General features: G+C 46.1%; 1 protein-coding gene across 1 annotated transcript; it reads left to right on the forward strand.

Moving 5' to 3' along the window:
• Window positions 1-9,635: 9,635 nt before the first annotated feature.
• On the forward strand, window positions 9,636-25,852 carry SLC13A3 (solute carrier family 13 member 3). Its single transcript, XM_010199128.2, has 12 exons — window positions 9,636-9,886; window positions 10,230-10,393; window positions 15,159-15,225; window positions 15,938-16,123; window positions 17,048-17,173; window positions 19,691-19,786; window positions 21,520-21,624; window positions 22,634-22,731; window positions 23,987-24,099; window positions 24,459-24,620; window positions 24,960-25,097; window positions 25,667-25,852. The coding sequence occupies exons 1-12, from the start codon at window positions 9,651-9,653 to the stop codon at window positions 25,850-25,852; spliced, it is 1,677 nt and encodes a 558-aa protein (XP_010197430.2). The 5' UTR covers window positions 9,636-9,650.
• The last annotated feature ends 1,437 nt before the right edge of the window (window positions 25,853-27,289 follow it).

Genomic DNA, 27,289 nt, shown 5'->3' on the forward strand with positions numbered 1-27,289 from the left:
AGCTTTGTACCATTGAGTTCAGTATGAGCAGGATTTAACTCTCATGTTCTGACTCAGAACCTTTTGAGAATGACTTTGTTTATACCAGGAAATCAGTGATGTTCTTACTTAGTGATTATAGAATGATTCAAATGCTATAAGGACGTGAAGGTGGCATTTACTTCCACCTGTATAGTGCTTGGCAGGTGAAACCTTTACATTCATAGCAATTAAATCTCCTAAATACTAATAAAAATAAACCAAGCAGCACTTCATTTAATCACACAGTATGTTAAGAAAATTCTTTGGATTTATTTTCCCTTTTTTCTCTTTGGCATAATTGGGTGAGTTCTTAATAAGAACATACTAAATGTCTGCCTCAAAGCATATGCAGAAAGCATATTGCACAACAGACACCTAACTCCTTTGCAGATTCATAAGTAAATAACTGTATTTGGACATGCATTGATGTTAGCTGAACAAGTGTCTTCAATTTCATTTAATAGTACATTGTTTGACTTTGGCACCTGTAAAATCATGGGATAGGGTTGAGGGTGAGTGATTGCACTGTATACTCAGTGCAAGTTTGTACCTGAACCCCGCAGTGGTTAACTGAGAGAATAAATCACAGATGGACCTGGCCCTACACTTCAGGAAGGCCTTCCATCTAGATGTTCTGGGTACTGGTAGAAGCCTGTTGTATTACATAGGTTGTGTGAAGATTTGGGTGTTCAGGAAAGGGGTTTCTCCTGCTGTTGACACCCAGCCTGTCTGTGGTGTGCTGGTGGTGTGCTCCTGTGTGCGACTCACAGGGATCTCATGCACAGCCTCATCAATACTCTTTAATAAAAGACAAATTGGTGATGGGAAAGTGGAAATGTTTGCAGCTAAGAAGGTGAAGAAGCAATGAGGCAGCTGTGGGCAGGGAAGGAGAGGTCCTGGCAGAGCTGACAGATCTACCCATTCACCTTAGTGATTTCTTTGACGTCTTCATGGGTGTGAAATGCATTACAGTTGGTAGCAGTGAGATTGGCCAGTGCTAGTCACTGTCAAAACTCAGATGCTTTTGTGGCTATTAACCAGTGCAACGCTTTAAGCAAGCCCAACTGAAGCTTCACCAAGTTCTCCCTAAGTCTGGCATAGGGCTGAACCTGCAGCTGTGAGCTACTGTACGAAATTGTAACTGTTCATGTCCAGGGGTCAGTGATTCATCTACAATTTCAACACAAAATTCTCTCACTTGATCAGCAAGAAAGGAACCTTGCTGTTGCATCAACAGGGGATTAAGTTCTGACGTCTGGAGCTTGCTTGAACTGCTCTCCACAGGCTGAGCTGCAGGGGACTGCAGGAGAGGAAGGGAACAGGTTACGCTTTTAACCACAGTATAAAAACACCAAGGAGGGAAGAGGTGAGGGCTCAGCAGGTGGGGGATCTGGGGTGATAGAGTTTGGAAGTTGTCCTGGCACGTGATGGAAAACACATGCCCTCAGCTACACCACGCGGGTCGGATGGTTTATCCTAAGGTGGGACTCAAGTCCAGCCCTGCACTCTCCTGGGCAGCCAGAGCTGCTGCAAGTGCTCAACAAGCTCCACCTCAGAAGGAATTCAACTGACCAAACTGCTGCTGGTGTGACTTGGAGGCTGTCCCAGGCAGAGCACCCACAGAAAGCAGGCTGGGACAGGAGGAGCTCCTCACTATGCTGCAGCCTTTGTGCCAACCTTGATGCTATTACATGCTGGGAGCACTGGGGAGTTGGATGGGCTGGAGGAGCCTATGTTTCTGCTGGGATGGTCAGTGTGCTGCCTCACAGGGTGTTATAGAAACTGGAAGGAGATGAGAAGAAACAAGGCTCAGATGTTGCTGGTCTCAGGATGAGGTTTCCCTTGTGAGAAGGTGTCTTACAAGCACCTCTGCAGTACTTTCTGTTCAGGGGATGCTAAAATCTCTTCTCATACCACATCAGCATTTATCTTCTCCCCACTGGGATGCTCAGCAATTTTAATCTCCCAGTGAGCTGGAGCCATAAAAAGTCACCTGAGCTTTGGTTTCAAGGGCAGCATTTCACTTGGACCTGGAGAACAAGAAATCATGACATAAAGTTGCTCTAATGGAGAGGCACAAATAGGATGTGGCTTCTTAGATTAGTGTGTACTTCTGAGTGACACTCTGTGGTGTAGGTACAATGGGTTTTCCAGTGAAACCTGCACCTAGGGGACATCTCCTTGGAGACAAAATCCTTTGAGAGGACTCGTTCATCAAGTCTGCCTTGCTTCTTGCTGATGAACTCCAGTGTCCATGTCTGCAAGCTGCTATTAAAAAAGCTCTTATCAGCTGTCACCCTGCAGCGGTTGTTCTTCAGATCTTTTTGTGAGTCCCTTTACAGAAGGACAATATCAGGACTGGCACTGGTGCAGACATTATATTGATAGCTCTTGTTTTGATTTGATGGCCTTTGTAGGTTGCAGTCATGGAGAGGGAGACGTGCAGAAGGGATTTTGTCTGCAATCTCCTTTCTCTTCAGTAGAGAAATGGAATTTTTGCTTTATGAGAATGGGTTTGCTGAGACTTCAAGGCATCCCCCCAAACTGTGGCTGGAACATTGGCATGTGTCCATTCCATAGTAACAGCAGAAGGAAATGCTCTGTGTGGAAATGCTCTGCTTCTCAGGAGCCAGTTGTCTGCGCAGGGGTCTGTGTGTCACCTCCTGCTCTGGTTGCTGCTGAAATGGCTGAATATCTGTCCCGTGAGTGGAAGTGCCTGTGACCCCCATACTTGGAGGGCTGTGAATGATTGCAAAGAGCTCAGGCAGGGCAGAAGAGGCTGGAGGAACTGTTCTGCTGGAAGGGGCATGGGGGGCACTTTTAATGAGCTGTGCAAAGAGCTTGTTCCAACAGCTTCTAATGAACTCAATGTCTACGGCCTCTTGGCTTGGTAACAGCTGAGGCAGCCAAATCTGCTAAAAGAAGCTCTGAGCAGGCAAATAGGGCCCCAGAGCCTTCAGAAAACAGACTTGACTTCCTCAGTGGCCATAGAGCAATTTAAAATTAACTTGGACATAATGAGTCTTCCTGATTAGAACAAGGAGACTTCAGGAACTCCAGAAGAAAAATTACATTGCTTGCACTCAAAAGCAAAGAGCATGAATGAAGGCATTGTGGGGAAAGGGGGTGGTGCCAGTGTAGGTGAGTGGGGTGGTGGGCTGGAAGTTGGGGTGTCCTGGGAGGTGGAGGGGAGATGGATGCTGGGCTGGAGAGCATAGCAGAAGCACGGGCAGGCAAAGAATTGTCAACCTGGCAGGTGAAATAAGTGACTGTAGCGTGGTGATGCATTTCATGAGTGAAGTCCATCTCTGCTATGTATGTGCTTGGTGATTTAGAAAGGCCAATTGCACAAAACTGGAAGCAATGGTCAGTTAAAAACGTTGAGAGGAACTTCAGTGAGGAGAGTTGCTATCTGGAAGTAGGGTGACTGAATTTCAAAGCATGCACTGTGAGCTTCAGTCTGGAGAGGAAACGAGCCTCTCCTTGAGAAGAAGAGCAAGCTGGCACAAAGGAAATGAAAGCAGTGGTATTTGGGGGGAAAAGGAAGTTAAGAGTCAATGTTAATTAGCTTCCAGGAACCACAGAACACAGGAAAAGGACGTGGAAGAACTGAGGAAAAAATCCCTGGCCAAGGTATTGAGGGCGATGAGTGGCATCTTGAGTGTGTGGCACAAAAGGGATCTGACCCATGGTATTCTATTGCCAGCTGGAGAATGCAGAAAAGCCATATTCACTGAAACATTTTTGTTCTGTACTCAGGAAAGTGCTTGTAGTACAGTCCTGTATCATCAGAGTTGTTTGCCAATGAAATATTTTTATTGTGGCCGTAACCAAAGGGAAACTAAAACACTTGCATCCAACCCTGGCTGCTTGAAAATCTACACGTTTAGGTCACTGCCATATTTTTATAAGAGCTACCAGAGGAGTTTTGTAAAGCAATAAACTGGGTGCCTTCCTACAAGCCCCAGAGTGGATGGAGATCACCAGGGATGCTGGCAGCAGGCCAGGCTCATCTGGAGTCTCTCTTGGGAAACGGATTCCAAAAAGGACCTTGAGATGGCAATGTGTAATCAGGTGAACACAGCTACCACGCTGACTTCCCACGGCCTAGAGAGCTGTGGTAGTTGTGTGTATGGACGTGTACAAGTCGAGTGAGAGCACTGAGGATCTATCAGGCTGCCATTTGCTGAGGCTGTGACTTTCACCAGAATGTCCTTTCACTCTGGCTTCCACAGCTCAGAAATGGCTTTGACAAATTGGAGAAGTCTCAGAATGAGAGAGGACTGAAAGAATGTGGTGAAAGGCTGGAGGAGCTCAACCTATTTCTTTCAAAGAATGAAAAAAGCAGGAGTAACTTGATTTCTCCTTTGAAGGCAGATCCATCAGGAGCAGAGTTTGGATTAAGGGCAGTCCAGGCTGTGGCATACAGGAGGAGCACAGGAGAAGATGCAGAGGACTGAAGCTGGTGCATTCAGATTATCACAACATAATTTTAACGGGGAGGTTAGTTAATTATAGGAGCAGCTCACTAAACTTGTGGTAGATTCATCGTCACTGAAAATGGTTTTTTCCCTAACCAAATGTGGTGGATTAATCTTAAACAAACACAACCCTTGGTGTTGAAATGGAGATTCAGAAGGGGAGCCCTGTTAACATCCCACAGGGTGTGAAATCATCACACTGGTGTTTTGGCTTCACATTCCATGAAGGTTTGAAGAGACAGAATCTGATGTTGCTTCCAAGAGAAGGCATAAACCTCAGACCTCTGAGACAGGGAAGATTTTCTCTAAGGTGCCTGTTTAATTTTTGTCACTGGCTTCCTCTGTGATCTTGGTCAGTTTGCTCACATTCTCTGAGCTTCAGCTGCCCTATTTGCAAGACACAGGTCATTATTCTCTTTCTGCCAACTACAAAATACTTTAAGAAATTTAAATAAAATTGTTTAATTAGCTTTATGTCTTTTTAGCATAACTCCAGAGCAAAATATCTTCCCTGAAGCTCGTACAGCTTGTGCCTCTGTGTTACTAGCCCCTTTCTAGCCACACTGCAAATACCCAGTGGGAGCAAAACAACTCTGCTGGCAGGAAGGCTGCTGAACAGGGCTTGGTTTTTGTCCAGATTACATAATGTTTTGGGGGAGCTGGGTTAGTTGAGATCAGATTCACATATCCATCCCACTGGAGAGCAGACAGTGTGAGCAAGATGGCCAGTGGGACGTTTGTGAGTGAGACGGTAAAAGCAACCAGTACTTTTTTGTACTGAGTAGTTCTGACTATTGCAGATAGGATGCTCCTTTGTGATAGTAGCGGGATAAAAGGGCTTGAAAAGCTCCAGTTCAGCCAAAATATCTCTTGGTATTGGGACTGAGGTCCTGGAGGAGCTTTGGCTCCTGTATGACCCCAGTTTGCTTATTCACAGGGTGGGAGGATGATGGGAGAACCTGTGTGGGGGTGATGTGGCTGTGATGACCACATAACATGCAAAGGTTGAGGGAGGAAGACCAAAGCTTGTCAGTGCCAAGGTAGGGCTCCTGCAAGTGCTGCATCTGTGTGATGGGAAGGCTGTGGGCACTGGACAGGTGGCACTGGGCTGCCCAGGAGCTGCCTGGGGCTGGTGTGGAGACCAAGGTCCAGCTGAAGCTCCTCATGCCCTCTTTCAGGTTGGCAGTGGAGATTGGCACCTCACGCATGCCTGTACCTCAGTGCTATGCCTGGGTGAGCTGATTCACCTTCTCTGACCCACATTCCCTGCCAGTACCTCCTTTCCCTAGGGTACCTCATCTACCCTTCCAGGAGATCTACTCCCTCCAGCTCTTCTGCTCATGGAAGACTACCTTGTGGCTTGGCTTCCTCTGCCATAAGCTGAGCAGGTCCCCCAGCATGGAAAATCCCTGATGCTTTCAGTGCAGCAGAAACAGGACTTGTGTCTGCAGGGGCAGAGGTCATTCCTAAGGCTCTTGAGCAACAGGAAGGAGAGCTACTGCAGTCCAGAGCCACTGAGCACTTCCCTGGAAATCATTAAGTGGTTATAAAATTAACCCAATCACAAGACTCATTTTAAAGTTCATATGTGCCACCATTTTCACCTCTGAACTTTGATAGACTTACTTGGCAAAAAATAAAACCCAACATCCAAGCTGCAGAGAGGTGAGAGGAGTGGAAAGATTCTGACAGTGACACAACAGAGGGATCGAAGGATAAAGATCATGTGGGGGTGATGGTGCTGCCCACGACAGTAGATGCAGCCCGATCTGTCCCTGGGCAGCCATGGCCTTCTCCCTAAACAACCCTTCTCCTGGCATGTGTCAGCATTTATTGTTTGCATACTCAGCAAAATTTCTGGGCACTGGGAGCATTCATTAATTAACATTTGCAAGATATCTTAAACCCAAAAGCCTTTCAGTTTTCTATAGAGTTTGGTTCCATTTTAGTTGTAATATTTTTCTTCTCTGAGGAATACTTCTCCAAATCTAAGTTATTGTGAAGTGACCTTGGTCCTTTTCTGCTCAATGATGGCTCTGTCTTAAGTGAAAAGCTTGTTTAATGCAAGTGCAATTTGTCCTCTTTTGGGGTACAATAATTGAGTACATAACACAATGATTTTCTTTTGCAAGTGGTTTGCTGTTGATCCACATGGGTTTCAGAGTTTAGGAAAAACCCTCCACATAACAGTTCTTTCAGCCCTGTTTTGGTTCACCCTTCATCTTTGATCTTGCAATGAAGATTACTTATCAGATTCATGCTGTGTTTCATTGAAATGTTTCCCAGAACATTTTCCATACACCAGAAAATAAACATCCCTTAGAATTTGTTTTCTGAATCATACTTTGTCTATTTCATCAAACCAGTTGAAACCTTCATTAATATGCTCAAGGAGTTGTTAAATATTTTCATAGAATCACAGAATGGTAGGGGTTGGAAGGGACCTTTAGAAACCATCCAGTCCAATCCTCCTGCCAAAGCAGGTCCCACCTAGATCAGGTCACACAGGAACATGTCCAGGTGGCTCTTGAAAACCTCCCGAGGAGCCTCCCCCATCCCTGAGCAGCCTGGGCCAGGGCTCCCTCACCTCACAGTGAAAGAGTTTTTCCTTATGATTAAATGGAACTTCTTTCCATCACCCCTTGTCCTGTCACTAGATACAACAGAAAAAAGTGCTGCCCCAACCTCCCGACATCCACCCTTTAGGTACTTACAAGTATTGATGAGGTTCCCCCCTCAGCCTTCTCCAGGCTGAACAGCCCCAGGTCCCGCAGCCTTTCCTCATAAGGAAGATGTTCCAGTCCCCTGATCATCTTGGTGTCCCTGCACTGGCCTCTCTCCAGCAGTTCCCTGTCCCTCTTGAGCTGGGGAGCCCAGAACTGGACACAGGACTCCAGATGACGCCTCGCCAGGGTAGAGGAGAGGGGAAGCAGAACCTCCCCTGACCTGCTGCCCACACTCTCGATGAGCCCAGCTGCCATTGGCTTCTTGGCCATGAGGGCACGTTGATGGCTCGTGTTTACTTTGCTGTCAACCAGGACTCCCAGGCCTCTCTATTTTCAGTTGCTCTACCCCTGTAAAAGGCAAAGTGGCTTTATTTTGAAGCTGATTTCAGTTCAACTTTCCTTGCAGAAAACTGAAGAATATCTGGCCAGTAGAAGAGGGAAAAAAGAGATTTGTACAGCCTTTAGGAATCAAATGGAAAAGAGCTCAGTGAGACCAAAGCTATTTATTTGGTGTACAAAAAGAATCAGTGTAAAGAGAGATTATCAGTTACCACGGGAATGAAATCACTCATCTAGTGTGCAAACATTTTAAAACATGATTCTTTACTTTTGCTAAATTTAGCACTGGCAGGTTGTTGCTTTGATCCTGCTGGCTGGGAGGAAGTGAAGCCACAGGGAGCTCATGGGAACTGCCAGGTGCCAGGGCTGAGCTGGGAACGTAAAGGGTTTACTCCACGTTCTCTCATCTGTCATTTTATTGGGATCTAAAATTAGGACTGGAAGTGGTCTTTAAATCTAGATCCTGGGAACTTCACACGAAGCCTTGGTCTGCTGTGGTTAATGTATATGAAAAGCTCAACGCAGGTTACCATCAGTTCTGTGATATTTGTGTTTCCATCTGCACTGGAGCACTGGAGCTTTCCTACCAGAACTGCTCATGGCAAAGCCTGAGTGCTAAAACCAAATCACAGATTCTCTCCTTCTTGCCACTTTTCAAATGCTGCTGATGTATTGAGCAGTAAATCTGTTCTGAGTTAGACTCACTTGGCTTTGTGCACCCAGCTGGGTGTCAGGGTGGATTCTGCTCTTTGGCTTTCTCAGTAATGATGGTGGTTACTTGTCCTCAGTTTGTGAGTGTGTTAGTGGGCTGGTTTCTGCTCCAGGAGTGTTTTTGTGGGTAGCCAGGCAAGTTACCTACTCTGCCATACCTACTGTGGTGTTCTGTCACACACTTGAGCGCTGCTGCTGAGACCATGTTATCCCCAAAACACAGCTCCATGCAGCTCCCAGGCCACGCTGCTCCCGACACAGCCGAGTCAGGCAGCAGAGCTGGCATCTCCCTCAAACCTCCAGCAAGCCCAGCCCTGGGTGCTGGGCAGGAAGGTCCAAGCAGAGGGACAGAGATGTCTTTGAGTAACAATTCAACCTGTTCAACAAGCTGGAAGAGAGTGGTAAAATAAACAGCTCTGTGGCTTCCAAATGACTCTCAGCTGTTATTTATAGCACCTTGGGCACGCTGCCCTGTGGTAGCTGACAATATCCCCGTTCAGCCTGGCTGTGACCAAGCCCAGCTCTGTGCTGGGTTTCCCCTTGCCCCCCCTGGGCTCTCTCTTCCTGGGTTTGGAGCATTCTCCTGACTTCTTTCCGTCACTCCTTATTTCAGCCCTGGCCATCGTGACAAACGGCCTCGGTCTAGTTTGTGCCTCCTGGGCGGATGAATGAATTGACGGCACGGCACTGGGTTTCTGCCAGCCCTGACCGAGGTGGGGGTGATGCTGGGCATGGGTGAGCTCCCTGCCCTCAGGAAGTGCTGTGACACCAGGCCACTTGATTCACTGATTTCTGTAGGGCCTGGGGTGGGGGTTACTGTGGAATGGTTTCTCACAGATCTCTCAGGAGACTGATCCAAGAAAAGAAACCTTTCTCTGTCCCTCCTGGTGCAAATGAGGGGCCTTGATACATCCATCTGAAAGCTGTTTTTTCCATAGATCTGTAAACCATGGAGAGAAAGCACAAACGTGAAGTGTAGCAGGGTTAGATATTGGGATACCTGAGGAAGTCAGCAGCAGTGCCTGCTGAGGATTAGCACCGTAACACAGCTTGGAGGGGCAGCTCCTATTCTCCACAGCTTCCTTGGTTGATGCCCCAGCACACTGCCATGCTGCAGCACATAGGAAGCTTAGGCAGTCAAGTACGGTTTGGGTTTTGCTGTGGTCTCAGAGGATCAATGGAAGACCTGAACCTGTTCAGAGAGGGGAAGATATTGCATTTGATGGAAACGAAGTTGGGAGAAATACTCCTTGAAGGTACATTTTTCTTGTCTAAGCTTCTCCAAGTGAAAAGATGTCTCTGCAATGCCATGTGTCTTACTCTTCCTCTCCTCCTTTTGCAGGAAGGAAGATGCCTCTATGTGATCCTGCTGATGGCCCTGTATTGGTGTACAGAGGCACTGCCCTTGGCCGTGACAGCTCTGCTGCCCATCGTCCTCTTTCCCTTCCTTGGCATCCTCCCATCTAGCAAAGTTTGCCAGCAATATTTTTTAGACACCAATTTCCTCTTCCTCAGTGGTTTAATCATGGCCTCGGCCATCGAGGAGTGGAACTTACACCGCAGGATCGCGCTCCGGGTGCTGATGCTGGTGGGAGTGCAGCCGGCCAGGTGACCGCGGGGGCAGCGGGATGGGAGCTGCGGGCGCTCGGGACCTGCCTCTGCTGTGGCGGGCTGTGATGCCAGTGTCTCCTGTACCAGGGGGCTGTCTACACTCTCTTTCTTTCCAGATGATTGAGTTTATTCAGCTGTTTGCTGAGAGGCCACTGGAGCACGAGGAGAATTTGGTTCAGCCTCACGATTGTGCTCCATGCACTTAAGGGTAGTCACAGGGGTCCTTTTGCCTGTTGGTTTTCTTATCCCCTCACGTGAACTTTCCTTCCTATAGCTGCAATACATCAGAGGACTTGCCAAGCTGAAGAAATTCAGCTTTTCCTTTTTTTCTCTCTTCCAGACTCATTTTAGGGATGATGCTGACAACGTCTTTCCTGTCCATGTGGTTAAGTAATACTGCCTCCACTGCTATGATGCTTCCAATTGCAAATGCCATTTTAAAAAGCCTCTTTGGGGAGAAAGAAACATCTAAGGATATGAACAGGGAAAATGAAGAAAACCAAGGTAATTGAGACAGGGCAGGAGTATAGGCCAGCTGGGGTCTGCCCTGCTGCTGTCCTGTTTCATTGACTTCACTGGCACAAGTACCAGGTTTCTGAGCTGCAGCTTGATCGTAGCACGTGTCCCATTTTGTATATACACATTATTACTGTGGTGGCATAAACCTCCCTTTTATCCTGCCCCTTCCTCGAGTCTCATAGGAGGCAACGCTTATGAGTGCTCTGGTGATGCCTGTCCAACCTTCTTCATAAACCTGCTGCTGGCACAAGGGAAAGTGCAGCTCTGTGGGCAGGTTGGTGATGGGGTTTGTAGGGAAGCTTCGCCACAGGGACAGCCAGAGGCAGAGAGAGCTGTAGGGTGTGATGTAATGGTGTGTTGCTGCAAGGACACACAGGCAGGGGCTGCCACATGCTCATGGACAGGTGTATTCTCCTCTGTGTTTTGCTATTCTCCCATGAAACTGGAGCCTGAGCTGGATGAGGAAAGGGAGATGAAAGGGAGGCTGACAGGTTCAACACCCATTTATAAAGTGCTTTGTGATTTTTCAACTTGATGCCACTGCTTGGTGGTGTTCCTGAGCAGGTCAGGGTCTTCCTCCAGTCCTCTTTTCACAAGTCCTATACCAGGAGTTTGGGCTTCTAAGAGACAGTGATGAGAAACAGCAAACCAGAAGTGAAGTCATGCAATCCCCTTTGCAGCTACTTCTGATAGGTGGAGCAGGGGTCACAGCTACTCTTTCTTGCACTAATTAGTAGTTCTTCTGCCCCTGTGATTTAAAAGCAATGGCTTTGTGTTTCCCGCTGAGTCCTAAGGCAGAAAAATAAGTCCCCAGAAGACAGCTCAAATATGCACACTCTAATAAAGATATAATTAGTCATTTGCCATTAGTGTCTAGTAATCATGAGACATTTGCATTCCAGGTTGCTTTATCACATTTGCTTTATGAATTTGTGACCATTCACATCTATTAAAATCGACCTCACTGACCTTCTTGCTGTAATTTCTTATTCTGTAGAAGGCTTGTGTTTCATCAGTCTGCTTTTAACCTTCTTGACCCCATCCTTTGAAATTATTTGACTGTGTATTTGTGACTGCAAATACAGTAGAGTTGGGAACACAATAAAATCAAGATATCCATTGTCCTAGACATTGGCAAGCACAAAATTAACGTCCTTGGCTCACAATGCTTAGTGAGGAGAAGGCAGAAAAGGCAAAGGGAGAGACATGCAAGTAGAAGAATGAATAAAGTGATGCTTTGTGAATATCATGTGATTGGTGTGATGATGTATTTTTCTTTTGAGGTAGAGACAGAAAGATAATAAATACAAGCAGAGGAGGAATCATCTGTAAAATATACAACAGCAAAATGCAGCTTTGCTTGTAGGCTTTGTATTTGAAGGTTAGTATCCTGAGGTAGACTCACCCTTTTCTGTAATCTTCCCAAATGGGTGAGAAAAAACTGTGAGTTCCTTGAAGTTCCCTAAACCTGAAGTCAGTCAAAAAGTGATGAACCTGATGTTACACCTAGGAGCAGAAACGTGCAGGTGAGCTCCCTGCAGGGGATCCCTGTCTGCTGCTGTCATTTCTGATCAGGGCTGGTTGCACATCTCTGATGGGCTTGTTGTAGTTAGTTTTGCAGGAAAAGATGTAGTTTACTTCATTTTTATAACCTAACCGAAGTATAATCTGTGTGCCATAAAAGACACACAGATTTATTTGCACGGGGGCTGAATGTGGAGGCAAGTTTTTACAATGGCATATGAGAAGGTCCTTTTGCAAATCTGCTTGGATATATTTTGATCACACTGTAGCAGTGTCCAGGAGGCTAAAAAATACTTGAGTGACTAAAACCCCAAATTATAGCCCCAGAGCAGCTAGTAGGAAGAAAATTAACTCTGTCCCAGCTGAAATCGGGACGATATATCCAAGAACATGTATCATGTGAAAAGTGTTTGATTTTCTGAAGAGGTCTGAAGATGTGAATGAGCCCAGCTTTGTGAAGGGCTTTTCTTACACACATAGTGTCAGAGTTAAAGTGATATCTCTGATCAGCTGGTCACACTTTTTTGCTGATGAGAGAACCTCTGGGCTGCAATCACTGATGCCTCTGCTCAGCCGTGGGGGCATCGTGTTGCAGTGAGTCAATGTTGGCATTTTTGCATCACCGACTGCTGAAATTTGGTGCAGTGTTTTGTTTTGACACTGTTGGCTCCTGATGCAGTTAGGTGGGGTTTGGTGGCAGAAGGCTGAAGTCCCAGCTGGTTCTGGTTGATCAAAGCAGGATTTTAAACTGAACACCAACAGGCTTTTTTCCAGCCTCCAGAGCCTTTTGGGGGTGGGTTACAGATTCTCTACAGCTCTGATGACTTAAACCCAAACTGTGTGATAGGTGTGTGACAAGCTGGAAACTTGATCATCTCTCCTGCTCTCTGCTCACCAGCCCATCCTTGGCAATATTTTATTTCTCTGTGCAGCTTCAGTATCTCCAGGTAAAAATCACAGGGAAATATTTCCACCCTGTTTTTCCCTGCTTAGGGAATACCTTCTGAACATTCAAGATAAACTGCAGTCAGTGCTTGAGGTGTTTTGTTGGGTCACAGACCTGGAAATGATGTCTCAAAAGGGGGAGGTGGGGAATGTACATGTTTTGGACGCTGCTGCCTGGTTTGGCTGCCTAGCCCCAGCCCGTGCTGGCAGGGCACAGCCCCAGTCCTCCTGCCTGCATCCCTCACAGGGTGGAAATGTTCCTTCTCAGGCCTTCTTAGAAACACTATAAATGTCATTAAAGCTAAACTTATCTAGGGCAAGCCTTTCTCTAAGATATATGAAGTATGCCTCTAAGGTATATGAAGTATTTGGGTGAAATGGCCACTGAATCCTTCTCATACTTCTCCATGAGAGGTGTGCACAGCCAGCTCCTGCCTCAGAGGTCTTTGGCCCTTTCTGACCTGTAACAATTTTCAGCTCTTTTTTACAAGCTTCACAGGAAAAAATTGCTCTGAAGCAGCTTTGGCTTTCCCTTGCATGGTTGCTTTTTGCAGACGTTCCTTTGGAGGTAACTCACAGATAGTGCTGGCAAGAGGTGATGGGAGTCTGAGCAAAAGATTGAAAGGATGTTCAGAGGTAGAGTGAAATACGTGTGTTTACAGAGCCAGCACTAGGCTTGAATGAGGAGGCAGTGGTAGAGAGCCTTGGGCTAAATGTGTTGAGGGATCAGCAGTCAATTGTGGGTTAATATTCATCCTTCTAATTACATCCTTCCATCTTTGCATCCTTGGGATGAAAGCTCAGCCTGTGTGTGTCCAAGCCAATTAACTCCAATTCAGGGAATTAACGATATGTAAAACGTGACTTTTAAAAGTCCTTTGTTCACTGAGCTGAAACGAGCTTGGTGCCTCTGGAAGACACCTAAGTGAGTCCAGAGACTTTGACACTGGCTCCTCTCCATACACTGTTTTCAGTCTCCGATGCATATATGGGTAAGAGAGGATCATGGTTTGGACTGAGGAGGGGTGCAGGGAAATCTGGGGGCTGATAAGAAATGGGCTCTGCACACAGTGGTCTGCAAAGCCTGGAGAGGTGCAGGGAAGACAGCGAGCCCTAGGAAAGACAGCGAGCCCTAGGAAAGACAGAGAGCCCTAGGGAAGACAGCAGAGCCAGTGGTGATGGGGAAGGGCTATTTGGGCTGAAGGTGGAGAAAACTCCCAAGCGTTCCAGTCCTGAGGAGGCGTATGGAAAATGGGGTTTAGTAGCACATCTCTACTCACAGCCTCAGGAGGTCAAGCCATGGACTACAAATGCCACAAGCCTTAGTGTGAGAGCTGGGAGGGGGTGAAAACAGGGATTGTGTTGCAGCTCTGTCTTTTGATTTATCTGAATTTTCACATATGTATGTGTGTGCTAGAGTGCTGTGCACCTCCCAGTTTGCTGCCAAAGAGAACATGGGTCATTCTAGTCACAATATACCCTCTCCTCAAGTGCTCTCGAGTCCTGCTTGTGTTCCTCATGGTTGGTCATACAGGGGACAGTGAGGCAGAGACCATGGGACATTTGCAGGAGGATCCCTGGCAATTGGATGTGCAACAGAGTCCTGTCGGGATGGTCCTAAACTTGTGTCAGGGACCGGTCTCACCCTGCAGGGTCTGTCATTTATGGAGGGGAGGATGGGCTTGGGAATGGTCCTTGCTGTTGGGGTGGGTTTCAGAGGACCTGGTATGAAGCCTAATCCCCAAATACATGTCAATTGTGTCTTTCAAGAGGGAATTACAACTTCATGGTGTGTGCAGGGGGTAAAATTCTCATCCTTGAGAACAGTGCTCCACAGCAGGGAGTGTTCCTGCTGCACCCTGGGGAATATGCCTTACAGTTACATCAGGCCCAATGGTTTTTCTTCTTAAGAATGACCTTTGTTTAACTCTCCCCCCACAAAAAACTCCACCCCAAACCCATGACTTGAGAAGGGACACCCTTGAATTCCCGGTTGTGCTAGAAGATCCCAGAGCCTGACGTTAGCCAAAGGATGGAGTGCCTCTGGGTGTTGGTGGAGAAGTTGGATGCTGTGGTGGGACCGTGGCAGTGGCAGGAGATGGGCTTCTTCGGGAGCTTCAGCCAGGTGCTCCTGACCCCATCCCTTTGGTGTGAGCTCTCCCTTCATTTGCACAGCCCCTCCTCTGTAAATGGCAGTTGTTTCCTCCTTCCCTCTGCTTGGTTCAAGGAGAATTTTCTAGATGCTTTGAACTGTTTTAAAGTCCTCATCTTTCTTTTTCAGCATCTTTACAGCAGAATAAACTTTACACTGTACCAACTGAGATGCAGTTTCTGGCAAGTACTGAGGAGTAAGTTAACTATAAAGTTTGTATTAGAGAGTTAAGAGAGAGAATTTTTCCCTGAGCTACCAATCTGAAATTCAATCATTGAAATGTTTTGATTATATCAAACCTCCCAATCACTAGCAGCCTGATGATAGAAACCCTCCTCTGTGTGTCCAGCATCCTTCTGCATGTCTAAGTCATTGCAGAGATTTTTTTTCAAGCCACTCTGAAATGGCAGCCAGAGGTGTCTCCTGCTGGAGAACTGTGCTTTGGTTTTCTCAGGAGCATCAAGGATGTGAAGTCGGTGATGTAAAACCCACCGGGATTTACACACTGGTGGTGGTCCTGCTTTGGTAACAGCGATGGGAAGGAAGCATCTCTCCAGGAAGAAATGTTTCTTTCCTCTCGATGCTATCAATTTATTTGCTTCCTTTTAGCAACCCTGTGGACTTTATGCCAAGTGTTACAAGTTGCTGTGAGGCTGGGCAAGGCACGTGCACCCTCAGCTCCTGCGAGTGGGCACTGAGGGTGCTCTGCCCTCTGCAAGGCTGCCGGTCCTGCCTGGCAGGTCACTGAGCAGACTCCTCTGCTGCACTGAGCTGCTGAGGTGTCCTTGAGGACAGTGTTAGCTTGGATATCTAAAAACTGGGAGTTTTCCTTCTGTCAAGGCTCTGAAGTGGTTGCACTGTATTTAAACCAGGGCTTTCACCGGATTCTCTTTTGGACTGTTTTAAAGCAAAGATCTGACGGAGGAGAAGGAGATTTCCAGTGATGCTGTCTTAGAGTTAAAGAAGGAGGAAGAATACAAAACAAATATATGGAAAGGTTTCCTCATCTCAATCCCATACGCAGCCAGCATTGGAGGTACAGCAACACTGACAGGAACTGCACCAAACCTCATCCTTCTGGGACAGCTGAAGAGGTATGGGAAGCTGTCCTGGACAGCCTCATAAATCTTGGAAAACAGAGGCCTGTTCTCCATCCCTGTAAGAAATCTCCTTCTGTGCTGAAAGCTGGTTTGGAAAATTCATGCCTATCCAGAACATTTTGGGCAACTTTGTGAGCAGATGAAAGGAGAGAGCAGTTGCATCAGCTGTCAGCTGTAGCTGTAATAAGCAGGTTTCCAGTGTACCCAGCCAGGCTGTCAGCCAAAGCAGTGCACGTGTGCTTCACCTCACTGATGCTCTTAATCCCATTGAATTTAATGAGACTTGACTACACACCTCCAATTAATCCAGTAACTGTTTAGATGAAACAGGCTGTGTAGTGCTTTGTGAGCAATTATATCCACTGCTGAGTGGCAGAAGGAAAAATAAGGAACCCGCTACTTCTGGCCTGATTTCTAGTCATAAAAGATGCCTCCTGTGTCTGTAGGAGCAGAGGTTTGTGCCATCCTAAGTGCCCACAGCTATTTCTTCACTTTTCTGGCCTCTACAAGTAGTGTGTTCAGTTTCTCCTGAGCACATACAGCATCTCTGTGAAGCTGATGTTCAGACTGTCCAGCAGTTATCGTATCAGGGTTTAATCCTGGGTGCTCAGGAGTATCATGCTATGATTCTATGATCATTGTATGAAAGCACCAGCCATCTGGAGAGAGATTTTCAGATCTTTCCACGGAGGCTGCCACAGCTGGGCTGGGTGAGCTGTGGGTGGCCTGGGGAGGTGTCCCAGCACAAGACTCTCCAAATCTAGTGCCCAAGTAACTGCTAATGCACACAGAGGAATAGTTTTTAAATGCACACTAGCGAGTTTGGGGGATATTCCGCTGCTGATTTCAGATGTTTACCCTTAAATTGGAGGGTTGTTTTCCCTTCTTGCATTAACTTGATTTTTCCCATTTGCTTAGTTATTTTCCAGAATGTGATGTGGTGAACTTTGGTTCTTGGTTTATGTTTGCATTTCCTTTAATGCTGATTTTTCTTCTCATGGGATGGCTATGGATCTCCATCCTGTATGGAGGAATTAACCTGAGGTACGTCCTATTCACTCTACATATAGATAGTCTGGTTATACCAGTGTTGTGAAATACATGTTAATTGTGGTTCTTGTACTACACCTATGGATGTAACCCAGGATCATCTCCTGGATGGTGAAGGGCTTCATAACTAACTTCAGGATGCTCATGTTGTAAGAAGTCATCTACTTTATGGATACTCAACAGGAGGGGTTTAAATATATCTCACAGCTGTACATACTTTATCTAACTGAAATAGGTACCTGTACAGAGTATCTATTATATACTCATTCAGTTAAACATACCATTTTTAAAGGTTGTTTTACAGATCTGTGGAAGTCAGTGGCAGACTTTCATTGACAGAAGGGAAAACAGGATCAGACTGAAAACTACTATGAAATCTTGGCTGCCCTGGAACTAGAGGCAAAAAACTTCCTAGAACATAAGAGCCAGGATTTGTTCCTGGGCAGAAACTTGAGTTTGGAACAGATGACTTCAGAACAGAGCTTAATTTCACAGCAGTGTGTTAGAGTGTAGCTGACAATAACGTGTTTCTCCAGTAAATCCTTGCTAGATGCATGAGTCTTTAGTGTACACTATTTCAAATGATCGCAGTGTTGCCGTGCTGGTTCATTTGGAGTCTTTTTCCCACTACACACTCTCACACGTTTCAGACTCACAGTCTTGCTTCCTCCATGGACCATACAGAATTTCTAATATTTAGAAAATGTAATTTAATTGTTATTTTGAGTTTAAAATGCAAAAGTGGGGGCGTGGGGTGGGGGAAGAACAGCTGTCCAAATATTTACATTGTCTGAGAGATGGGAAAAAAATCAATGGGAAAGTTTCAATCCAGAAAATGCCAAAGGCTGGCCCTTAAATTGCTCGTGGGGCTTCCCAGGAGGCTCTGTGGGCTGCTGTAGGATGCTCTGTGTTGCGTGCCTGGAGCTGGTGTGATGCAGAGCCTCAATTCCTATGTCCTACGGTGTGGGCTGGGACACAGCCCTGGCATCCTGCCGGCACGGCCCAGGGCAATCAGGTGAGGGAAGAGGTAGCTGTGCTGGCCAAGGCTCCTGCTGAAATGCAAAATTGCTCTTGTGCCTGGAGAACGTGATGCTTTTTGTTTTGTTTGGCTCTTCTCTGTAAGCACGAAGCCCATCTTTATTGGGATAGCTGGACCAGCACAGATACCAGTATTCCCCAGTGGCGAGGCGCCTCGGAAGAGACTTTGCAAAGCCAAACGAGTACAGCCCAGGGTCTGCAGGAGTCTGTTGGGCTGCTTTGACTGCAATGACTCAGGGATGGTGGCTGGACTTTCCATACGGCAGGTCCTTAGTGTCTGCAGCACAGTCCACAGGCTGGACATGAATTAAGGGCAGATTGACTTCACTTGAATCTGAAAGACATTAAATGGCTTAGGTATGGGCTGGCTGGGCTGAGCTGAAGCTGCTGTTAATAACCCCTGCTTCAAAACCAGGAAACTGAAGGGCTAAGAGTAACTATTTGAGATTCAGGAACTTCTGAATGATTAACCATTAAGCCATGTAGAAGACCCATCCACCATGGATTTAGAGGGTTGTCAGCCCCTGTGCCAGGCTGCCCAGGCGGGTGGATGAGACCCCATCCCTGGAGCTATGGCAAAGCCGTGGAGCTGAGGTGCTGAGGGCCATGGGTTAGTGGTGGGCTGGGCAGGCTGAGAGGAGAATGTGGACTCAAAAGGTTTCTTAAAGGTCTTTTCCAACTGAAATGATTCTATGATATCCCTTTGAGGCAGTGAATGAATTAAGGGAGCCCAGGCACTGTGGGGCTGGGTGGATACATCAGGTGGGTTTGTAGGTTTAATCAAGGTCACAGGCAGGGTCAGAAACCAGGTTCAGTGTGATTGGATGTGATGGGAGATGCAGTGCAAGATATGAATATATCATTTGTATCCACATACTGCCAAAGAGTGAACAGTGTGTGCCATGGCTGGGCTAAGAGGCTTAGCCAGGAGCACATTAACATTCCCAGCCAGTTAGAAATTCCTCACATTTTTGTTGATCCTCAGCAGCATTCTGAGATCACCCAGGAAATTGGAAGTGACTTGAGAACTGAAAGGACAGCTTCGTTTTCCATGCCACCCTCCCTCTTCCAAGCTGTTCTACCCAAGTAGATAACTGCTAGAGATGAGGAAATCCTGCAGTGTTGAGACTTTCTTTTTAGCAATCACAGCCCATACTGGACAAAACAGTTCAGAATACAAATGAGAGGAAACTTCCTAACCTCTGCAGGGTCCCCTTTATATGAATGCATAGAGAAAGGATATATAAAATAGGGCCTTACTGCCTTTATCTGCACCAGAGACCTTCATCATTAGCCTTCATAATCTGAAGATAACATGAACTGAGATTCCAGAGATGTGCAACTCTTGAAGTGTGCAGAGCAGACACTGGAGAAATACACCGAGTCACACATAGGCTGCAATAGCAAATGCAACATTTACTATATGTCTGTTGTGTTAGAGACATATAAAAATGTAATTGTGTTTCTTGGCAGGGGCTGGAGGACAAAAAAGTCAAATATAAGAGTGGATGCAGAAGCCCGAGCCAGAGAAGTGATACAGGAGGACTATCAGAAACTGGGTCCAACAAAGTGAGTCACCAGATCAGGACTGAAGTGAAAAGGAGATCAAGTGGGTTTGGAAATGTCCTGTCTTAAGAGTCAATGACTAGGGGAAATGGATTTTTTTTTTAGAAGAAAATGAAATACATGCTTCTCCTCAGTGTGTTCACAACCTGCTGAAGTTTGCTTTTTGCACCTTTGCTAAGGTGAAGAACTGCAAATAGCAGCTTGCGTTCCAGTCTTCTCGAGGGCAAGTTTCATAGTGCAGAGTGAATTCATGCTGGGTTGTTTAATTACTGCTTGTGATTTTTCTACTCAAGGGACAAAACCAATCTTGTGTGTGTTATGTACTAACCAACACAGGCTGGATTTGGAAGGTTTGTGCATACCTGTTCTGCAAGGCAGGAAGCTGATTAATCATATGAATTGTGGCTATACTTCAAAACAAAAGCTTAATAGCTGCTCAGAGAAAGTCTGTGAAAAGAGGTCAGACCCTTGTCATGCAATACATTACTTCTCTGAATTGCTCCTTCAACTGTATTAGGTGAAGAAAGAGCAAGACTCACAGCTTTTTATTGTAGTTTGTTGTCATTCTTGTCTTCTGGGAGAAACTTGGTGCAAATTGCAATGCTGGGGATTATATTTTGGAGAAGGGAACCAGCAGAAAGAAATGTGAGTTTCAGACTTAGGGGAAATGCCAAAAAGAGGGGAAAGAGGAAAAGCTGAATTGTCTCCAAGAACGTCCCAGGTATGTCCAACTGGCCACTGATATTCTGGGCAACCAGGGCTAGTGAAGGTTTCTGAAACGCTAGGTGTTAACCTTACATGGTCTGTGTTTCTGCATCTGTGTTCATGCTCACAGCAATGCTGTGAGGATTCAGCAGTGTTTGTGTTGTGCTGTCAACATTGTCATTATTGCCATTGTGTGGAAAATGGAGTGGTTCTTCAAAGACAGTTGTCTGTGCCTGTGCTGTAAATGGAAGAAATTGGTGTGTTTGTTCTGTTTCAGTACATTATTGAGCAGCCTGCAGAATGTCTCTGAAAGAATCAAAGTCTCACTTTGAGGTCTAGGAGTGAGGAAGTCCATTAAGCCATGCTCTATCAATTTGATTAGCAAGCCCATAACTTAAAATCAGCATGAGTGGCCTCTTCCCAGTGGTTTAAATGCCCTTCCTGGTGTGCTCAGAGGGATTTTAAATGGTGTTTTGAGGCATTGTCTTGGTTAAATCCTGACTCCACTGGATACTTAGTGAATTATATTGCCATTTACCCTGCTCTTTGTCATGTGTCTAATGGATACTGCTTAGGTTTTGTCCTTGAAGAAATTTGCTCCTGCTGGCTCATGATTTGAACCTCAGCCATCCTTTTATGTTGCTTGAACTGGAGTGAAACCATCTCTAGCTGATCATGCCTTAGGGACATCCCAGAGGGCAGTAGTAAGAGGAATGACCATGGGAAGCTGCTTGGCCCTTCCCCTTTGCCACAGCCAGAGAGTCAGTCTTGTATATGCCTGTTGTGTCATCTGGGCATTCCTTATGCCCATCTTGCCTCTCCTTTGATGTCTTCCAGTCAGAGATAATTACTGGCAAAGATCAATATTTACAACTAGATTTACAACCTATTCCAATGTTTCACTGCAGTTGTTTTTTGCAAACCAGCCTGACTTCTCAGCACGCTGCTGCAGCCTGAGCTCAGCTCTTGTCCCAGCCTGGATCCACCCCTTCAGCCCATCAGCACTTCAACTGCATCTCTTTTCATTTTAGGTTTGCAGAACAGGCCATTTTCTTCTTCTTCTGTGTGTTTGCAGTCATGCTTTTCTCCAGGGATCCCAAATTCATTCCAGGTTGGGCAAGTTTGTTTGCACCAGGGTAAGATTTGATTTTCATTCTGCTGTCGTGTTTTTCCAAAGTATTTCCAAGTCTTTGAGATTCCTGGGTTTCTGGTTGTGTTGCTTGACACTATTACTCAAGTTTCCTGGAGTAAACTGATCTTCAAGTAGCTGAGCCAGTTTTATTGGTTTTGTCTCCCAGAGGGGTTACAGGAAGCCTGGTGGGAAGTTGGCAGGTGTCTACCTGAGGCCTCCTTAAGGGTGTCAGTGTTGGGAATGCTGGTTATAGGTACATTTACCATGAAATACTGAATCCATTATGCCATGCACTGATTTCAATGGAGGGATGGAGACTGAAGAGAGATGGCAGGAGCAGACCCCGAGTGCTATCCTGTCAGTTTGGAAAGCTTGTCTCCCCTGTGACATCCATACTTAGGGAAGATGAATGGATGTACAGTTAGGGAGTACTAAAGCTCAGAGAAGATGTTGCTGTTTCTTAACAGAAGAGACTTTCAGAGCTAGTTTTTTTTAAACAAAGACATAGTTTAACAAATGATTCCTTAATACAACAAAGTAGTTATGGACTTCTTCCTCATCACTTAATAGCTCCTTACAGTCAAACACGTGCTTAAGGTCTTTTCTGGATGGAGCCTTCTTTTAACCTTAGAGTCTGAGTATTTTGCAAAGAGCCCATATAACTAAGCTTGTCTGGGCTCTGCCTCTCTTCCTTCCTGCAATGAGCTGAGGAAGTGTGTCCTCACCACTCCTCATGGACTGATCGTGATTCCACAGTCAGAGCAGCCAGAGCATCAGCATGGTGGGGATTAGATCTTGTTTTTCACATTTGTAGGGCAGCTTTTCTAGGGGGCTCCCAGTCCACTGTAGAAATGTGGCTTGGCAGGGAATTAGAAAGAAAAGAACTGTGAACAATGAGCGTTGTTCAAACCTGATGGAAACTTGTAATCTTCTTTGGTAAATCCTTGTTCTCATGAACTTTGTAATTCTACAGGCTTGTGCTCCTTACAAGTGTTTCTGCTGCTTTTGGACAGGTTTATCTCTGATGCAGTTACAGGAATCACCATTGTGATTATACTGTTCTTCTTCCCTTCACAAAAACCTTCCTTCAGGTGGTGGTTTGACTTGAAAGGTGAGTAGGAGACCCCTCCAGGCAGGGCCTCTGCCCTTGTCTGTGCGCTGGCAGGGCAGGCATGGAGCAAGGGCCAAGACCATCCTCCCTTAGACTTGCACCAGCCCACAGCAGCTGTGCTGGCCCTCTGGAGCAGTGTGGCTTGAAGGTGCAATTTGATGCTACATAGGCTTTTTTCTGAAGTGCCAGAAGAGGTTTAGTTATTGTTTCCCTGCTGCTGATTGCAGGAATGACTCAGTGGCTCATGTAGCTGGCAGAGATAATGCCATGGTGGGCTGAAGTGAGCTGAAATCAGTGTTGACTTGCTGTAGCAGACCTGATTGTGAAATAGAGGTTGGGTTGCAGACTCCCAAGCAGTTCCTGTCCCTCAGCAGGGAGGTGAACCTCTGAGAGGGCAGAACTGGCCAAGCTGTCCATGATCAGAAATAGGGGCTCTTCCTCAGTTCCTAGAATGATTTAGAATTTAAACTCCTAAAGCCCAAACTCTGCATCAAGTTTTGGTACCAGGAGTCTTTTGTGGTCTTGAGTCTGTCCTCTTGAGTAACAATGAGATACAAATGTTAATTTGTAAGCCACTTGAAATAAGAGATGATCTTCATGTGGAGATGCAGCTGATGAAGATCCTTCATGGACTGTGCAGCACTGCCTGGGGTCTGTGGGAACAAAATACTGGCTGCTCTAAGCCATGTGCATTTGTTGTGTTTCTGTACACAGGAAGATGTTTCATCAGGCTTCATCTGGATAAAATATGTGTGCCCTTGTTCAACAGAACATTACAGTCCCATTGGTTCATCCTTCCATACAGCAAAGCTCACCTCATCATGTATTAAGAGATGGCCTTTAGGGGAGATGGGCTCTTTGCCCAACTTTGCCCATCCCCATCTGTTGAACAGCAAGTGGAAAAACATCTTCATAATTCAAATGATAGAAAATCTCCTCCCTGGACTCCCATCTGTTGAAAACAATATTTATGTCTGTTACAGAGAGAAAATTAATCTGATATTAAATATTCCCTCAAGAAAGCCTCAAAGTGCAAACTTTAAGTGCCATAATTTCCTTTATTTTCATTAAAAAAAAAAAAGACCTAATATTAGTTTAAATGATCTTTTAGTTGTCTGGCTTAAGAGACTCCATATGCAGATTTTGTCAGCAGCTCGTGGTTAGTGAGCCTCAGCATGAGATCGTTCTGTCAGATGATGGCTGACACACACCTTTCTGGGTGGGTGTGTGACATGGGGTTTTTCTCTTTGTCTAGCACCAAACACTGAGACACAGCCCTTGCTGACTTGGAGGAAAGCTCAAGAGACAGTGCCCTGGAACATCATTTTGCTGCTTGGAGGAGGCTTTGCCATGGCAAAGGGCTGTGAGGTGAGACCTGGTGCAGATGCCACCTTGCAGTCATCTTGCCTGAGTTGGATTTTATCAGGGTGTCACTTGGGGTTCTCATTTGGCTCTGGGAAATTTGCATCTATGGAGTCACAACACTTGAAAGACATGTTCCTCAGCTGCAGGTGACAGCAATTGCACAGCAGACAGCTAAGGAGATTAAGAGATCTTGCAACTCCTCTCAAAACTGTTTGCTGTTAAATAGCCTGAGGGCACTGCCCATAGGTGCTTGTGTGGGTCAGTGAAGGTCCTGTTCAGTTCTTGGAGAGAATCAGTTCACCTGCAGGGATACAGCAGCTCTGCTCCCCAGCTTATTGCTTGTTTGCTCTTCCCTTCTGCAGGAGTCTGGTTTGTCTGTCTGGATAGGAGGTCGCCTGCATCCCCTGGAGGGTGTCCCACCACCCGTAGCTGTCATCCTCATCACGATTGTCATCGCCTTGTTCACGGAGTTTGCCAGCAACACAGCCACTATTATCATCTTTCTGCCTGTCCTGGCAGAGCTGGTAAGGTGGTCCCATGGCAAGACCAGCTGCTCCTCCGCTCTCCTCCTCACCCTGCCCCTTGCGTGGGCGGGTTTGCATTGTGTCTGTGATGGGACAGGCACTGTTTGGTTGTCCTGCTCCTGTGCTTCAGGCACCTGGAGCAAGAAGCCAAGTGCCTGTAGTGTAACGTGGACACTGAAGGCTAATAATCCTTCAGAGGTTGTAGGTTAGATACATGATTATTTGTTACAGAGCATGGATAGGGCTCTGCACAGTGCACTATCTGTTTGCATCCTTTGATGTATCTGCTTATGACTCCAAATCCCCAAGATGCAATTTCTGTTCCTTCTGTTTTTCAAGGCCATTCGTCTGAGAGTAAATCCCCTGTATTTAATGATACCAGGAACTATAGGATGCTCCTATGCATTCATGCTGCCAGTCTCAACACCTCCTAATTCAATTGCCTTTTCTTCTGGACACTTGATGGTCAAGGATATGGTAAGTTCTTTTAGATACAGAAAAGGCTGAAAGCAATTTTCCCAGATTGTTACTAGTTCAATATGTAGGAAAGTGAAAGGACAGAAATCTGATACTCTCAGCAGTGTTTGAAGGCACAGAGTTGTGGAAGGAGCCTGTAGGGCATCTAGCCCTGTGAAATTCAGAGTGAACATGGCTCTAGAAGGTGACAAAGATGGTCTCGAATGTGCTCAGCATCTCCCAGAGCCTGCTTCTCTTCCTGCTAGTGTCAGAAGCACAGCTTTCATAGGTTTCTGGGTGCAGGAGAAGTTCCTCAGCTCAGTGAAATAAAAGTTATGGGTAAAATTAGGCTCGGTCCCAGTTCCTGCTCACATTCCTGAAGCTAAACAGATGTTAATGTTTTTGATGGATCAAAGCTCAGTAAGCATCTGCAGAATGGCCTTTGTGGCTTAGGAAAGCCTGCTGAAGATGCTGCTAATATTAATGGCAGTTAAATCTTCCATTTCTATGATGTTTATATCCAAATAGCTTCATGCTTCACATGCTGTAGATGTCCAAACTCAACAGTTGTCTCTGTATTTCTTTTGTAGGCAAGAACTGGGTTGCTCATGAATCTTATGGGAGTTCTGCTTCTTAGCTTGGCCATGAACACGTGGGCCAAGAGCATCTTCCAGCTGGGGACCTTCCCTGCATGGGCCAACATCCATGCAGAAAATACCACCTCAGCCTTGAGAGCTGTAGAAAATGTCACTTTAAGCGCACTAAATAAAATATGAACAAAGCCACCCCCGGGGAAGGACTCACTCACTCAGGACTTGGGCAGTGGAATCGTCAGAGTATGCACAGGAGGAAAGCCACGTGGCTGCTGACACCGTGTGGGACCCTCTGGGTTCATTTTCTTTATAGAAATACTTCTCAGTGTCCCAACATCCATTTGTTATTTTCCTCTGAAGGTCTTTCCCCATCTTCCACAAACACCAATCAGGCTCCCAGGGTCTGTCTGTTGTAGGTGGTCGTTAACTGGACAACCCTGTAAGCATCAGGCATCTTTGGGTGGATGCCTCTCCCCTCATGAAAGCTAATGAGCTTTACTGTTCTAGCTTCTGATACCCTACCTCGTTTTGGAGAGTAGCCCTGGGAACAGGGTGGAGGCAACTGGATTATTTATCTGCAGCCCAATGTGAGTGAGTGTATCAGAATCTGACCGGGGGGAAGGCAGCGTGGCCGGGTGCTTCTAGCGGAGGGAGAAGGATGAGGTCTCGTTACATCTCATGAGTAATTCTCTCATGGAGGATGAAGACTGTTTCTTCAGGTATGTGCATGAAGGGATGATTCAGGAGACGTGGCAGTAGGACTCAATGCATTGCTTCAAGCTTTGGACACAGGGAAGCAACAGTTTCTTCCCAAACACGTTCAGTGTTTTGAAAACCCAGGACAGTAATTGCTGCCTGGTTCTTTGCACTGAGTTCACAGATAGGGGGTTGGGACCAAATTAGTTTCTGATGTAACTTTGCACATCAGTGGTGTTTCACCATTGGTGAATGTGGCCAGTCTTGGGTGTGTGAGGCTGACTCACTCACGAGCAAGCTGCTGAGCCACAGGTCAGTGGACAAGTTGCATTGGAATATCACTGAAATTCCTGAAAAGTCAGCTTTGATCCTTAACATATTTTTCAATCAGATTGCTGGGGTACTTTCAATAAAAGCATTGCAAATTGATTGTGATTTTAATCACCATTTTATCTGTTTGGGTTTGTTGTTTTAAATTTTCTGTAAGAAGCTAAAATATTTAATTCTAAAGATCAGTCACTGAAGTCGATGGGTTGGAAGATGAAGGATATATTGAAGGGAAGGTGAGTGACTGGACTCCTGTGCTGGGACAGATTTCTCTGATGATGCAAACTGGTGTAGCTGGCAAGGTGGCCTGGCCCAGGGTAGGGAACCAGTGCATCCCTCCTGCTCCTGTGCTGCTGATAAACCCTGGGGCTGAGTGAGAGAGCTGGCAGGGCAACGCTCACCAGTCACAGCAGCTGCTATGAGAGGTTACCCTAGGGTAGTTTGATGGGGAGAGTGCTCATGGGGGTTGAACTGAAACCATCAAAACCAATTGATGTGGAACTTTGGTCTGTCAAGTTCAAAAGAACCCTTTAATGTTCAACAGAGTCCTCAAGTTCAACAAAATCCTCAATGACTGTGGAAAGCCTGCAATAAAGC

Source organism: Colius striatus, chromosome 16, assembly GCF_028858725.1.
Source record: "Colius striatus isolate bColStr4 chromosome 16, bColStr4.1.hap1, whole genome shotgun sequence".
Lineage (NCBI taxonomy): Eukaryota > Metazoa > Chordata > Aves > Coliiformes > Coliidae > Colius > Colius striatus.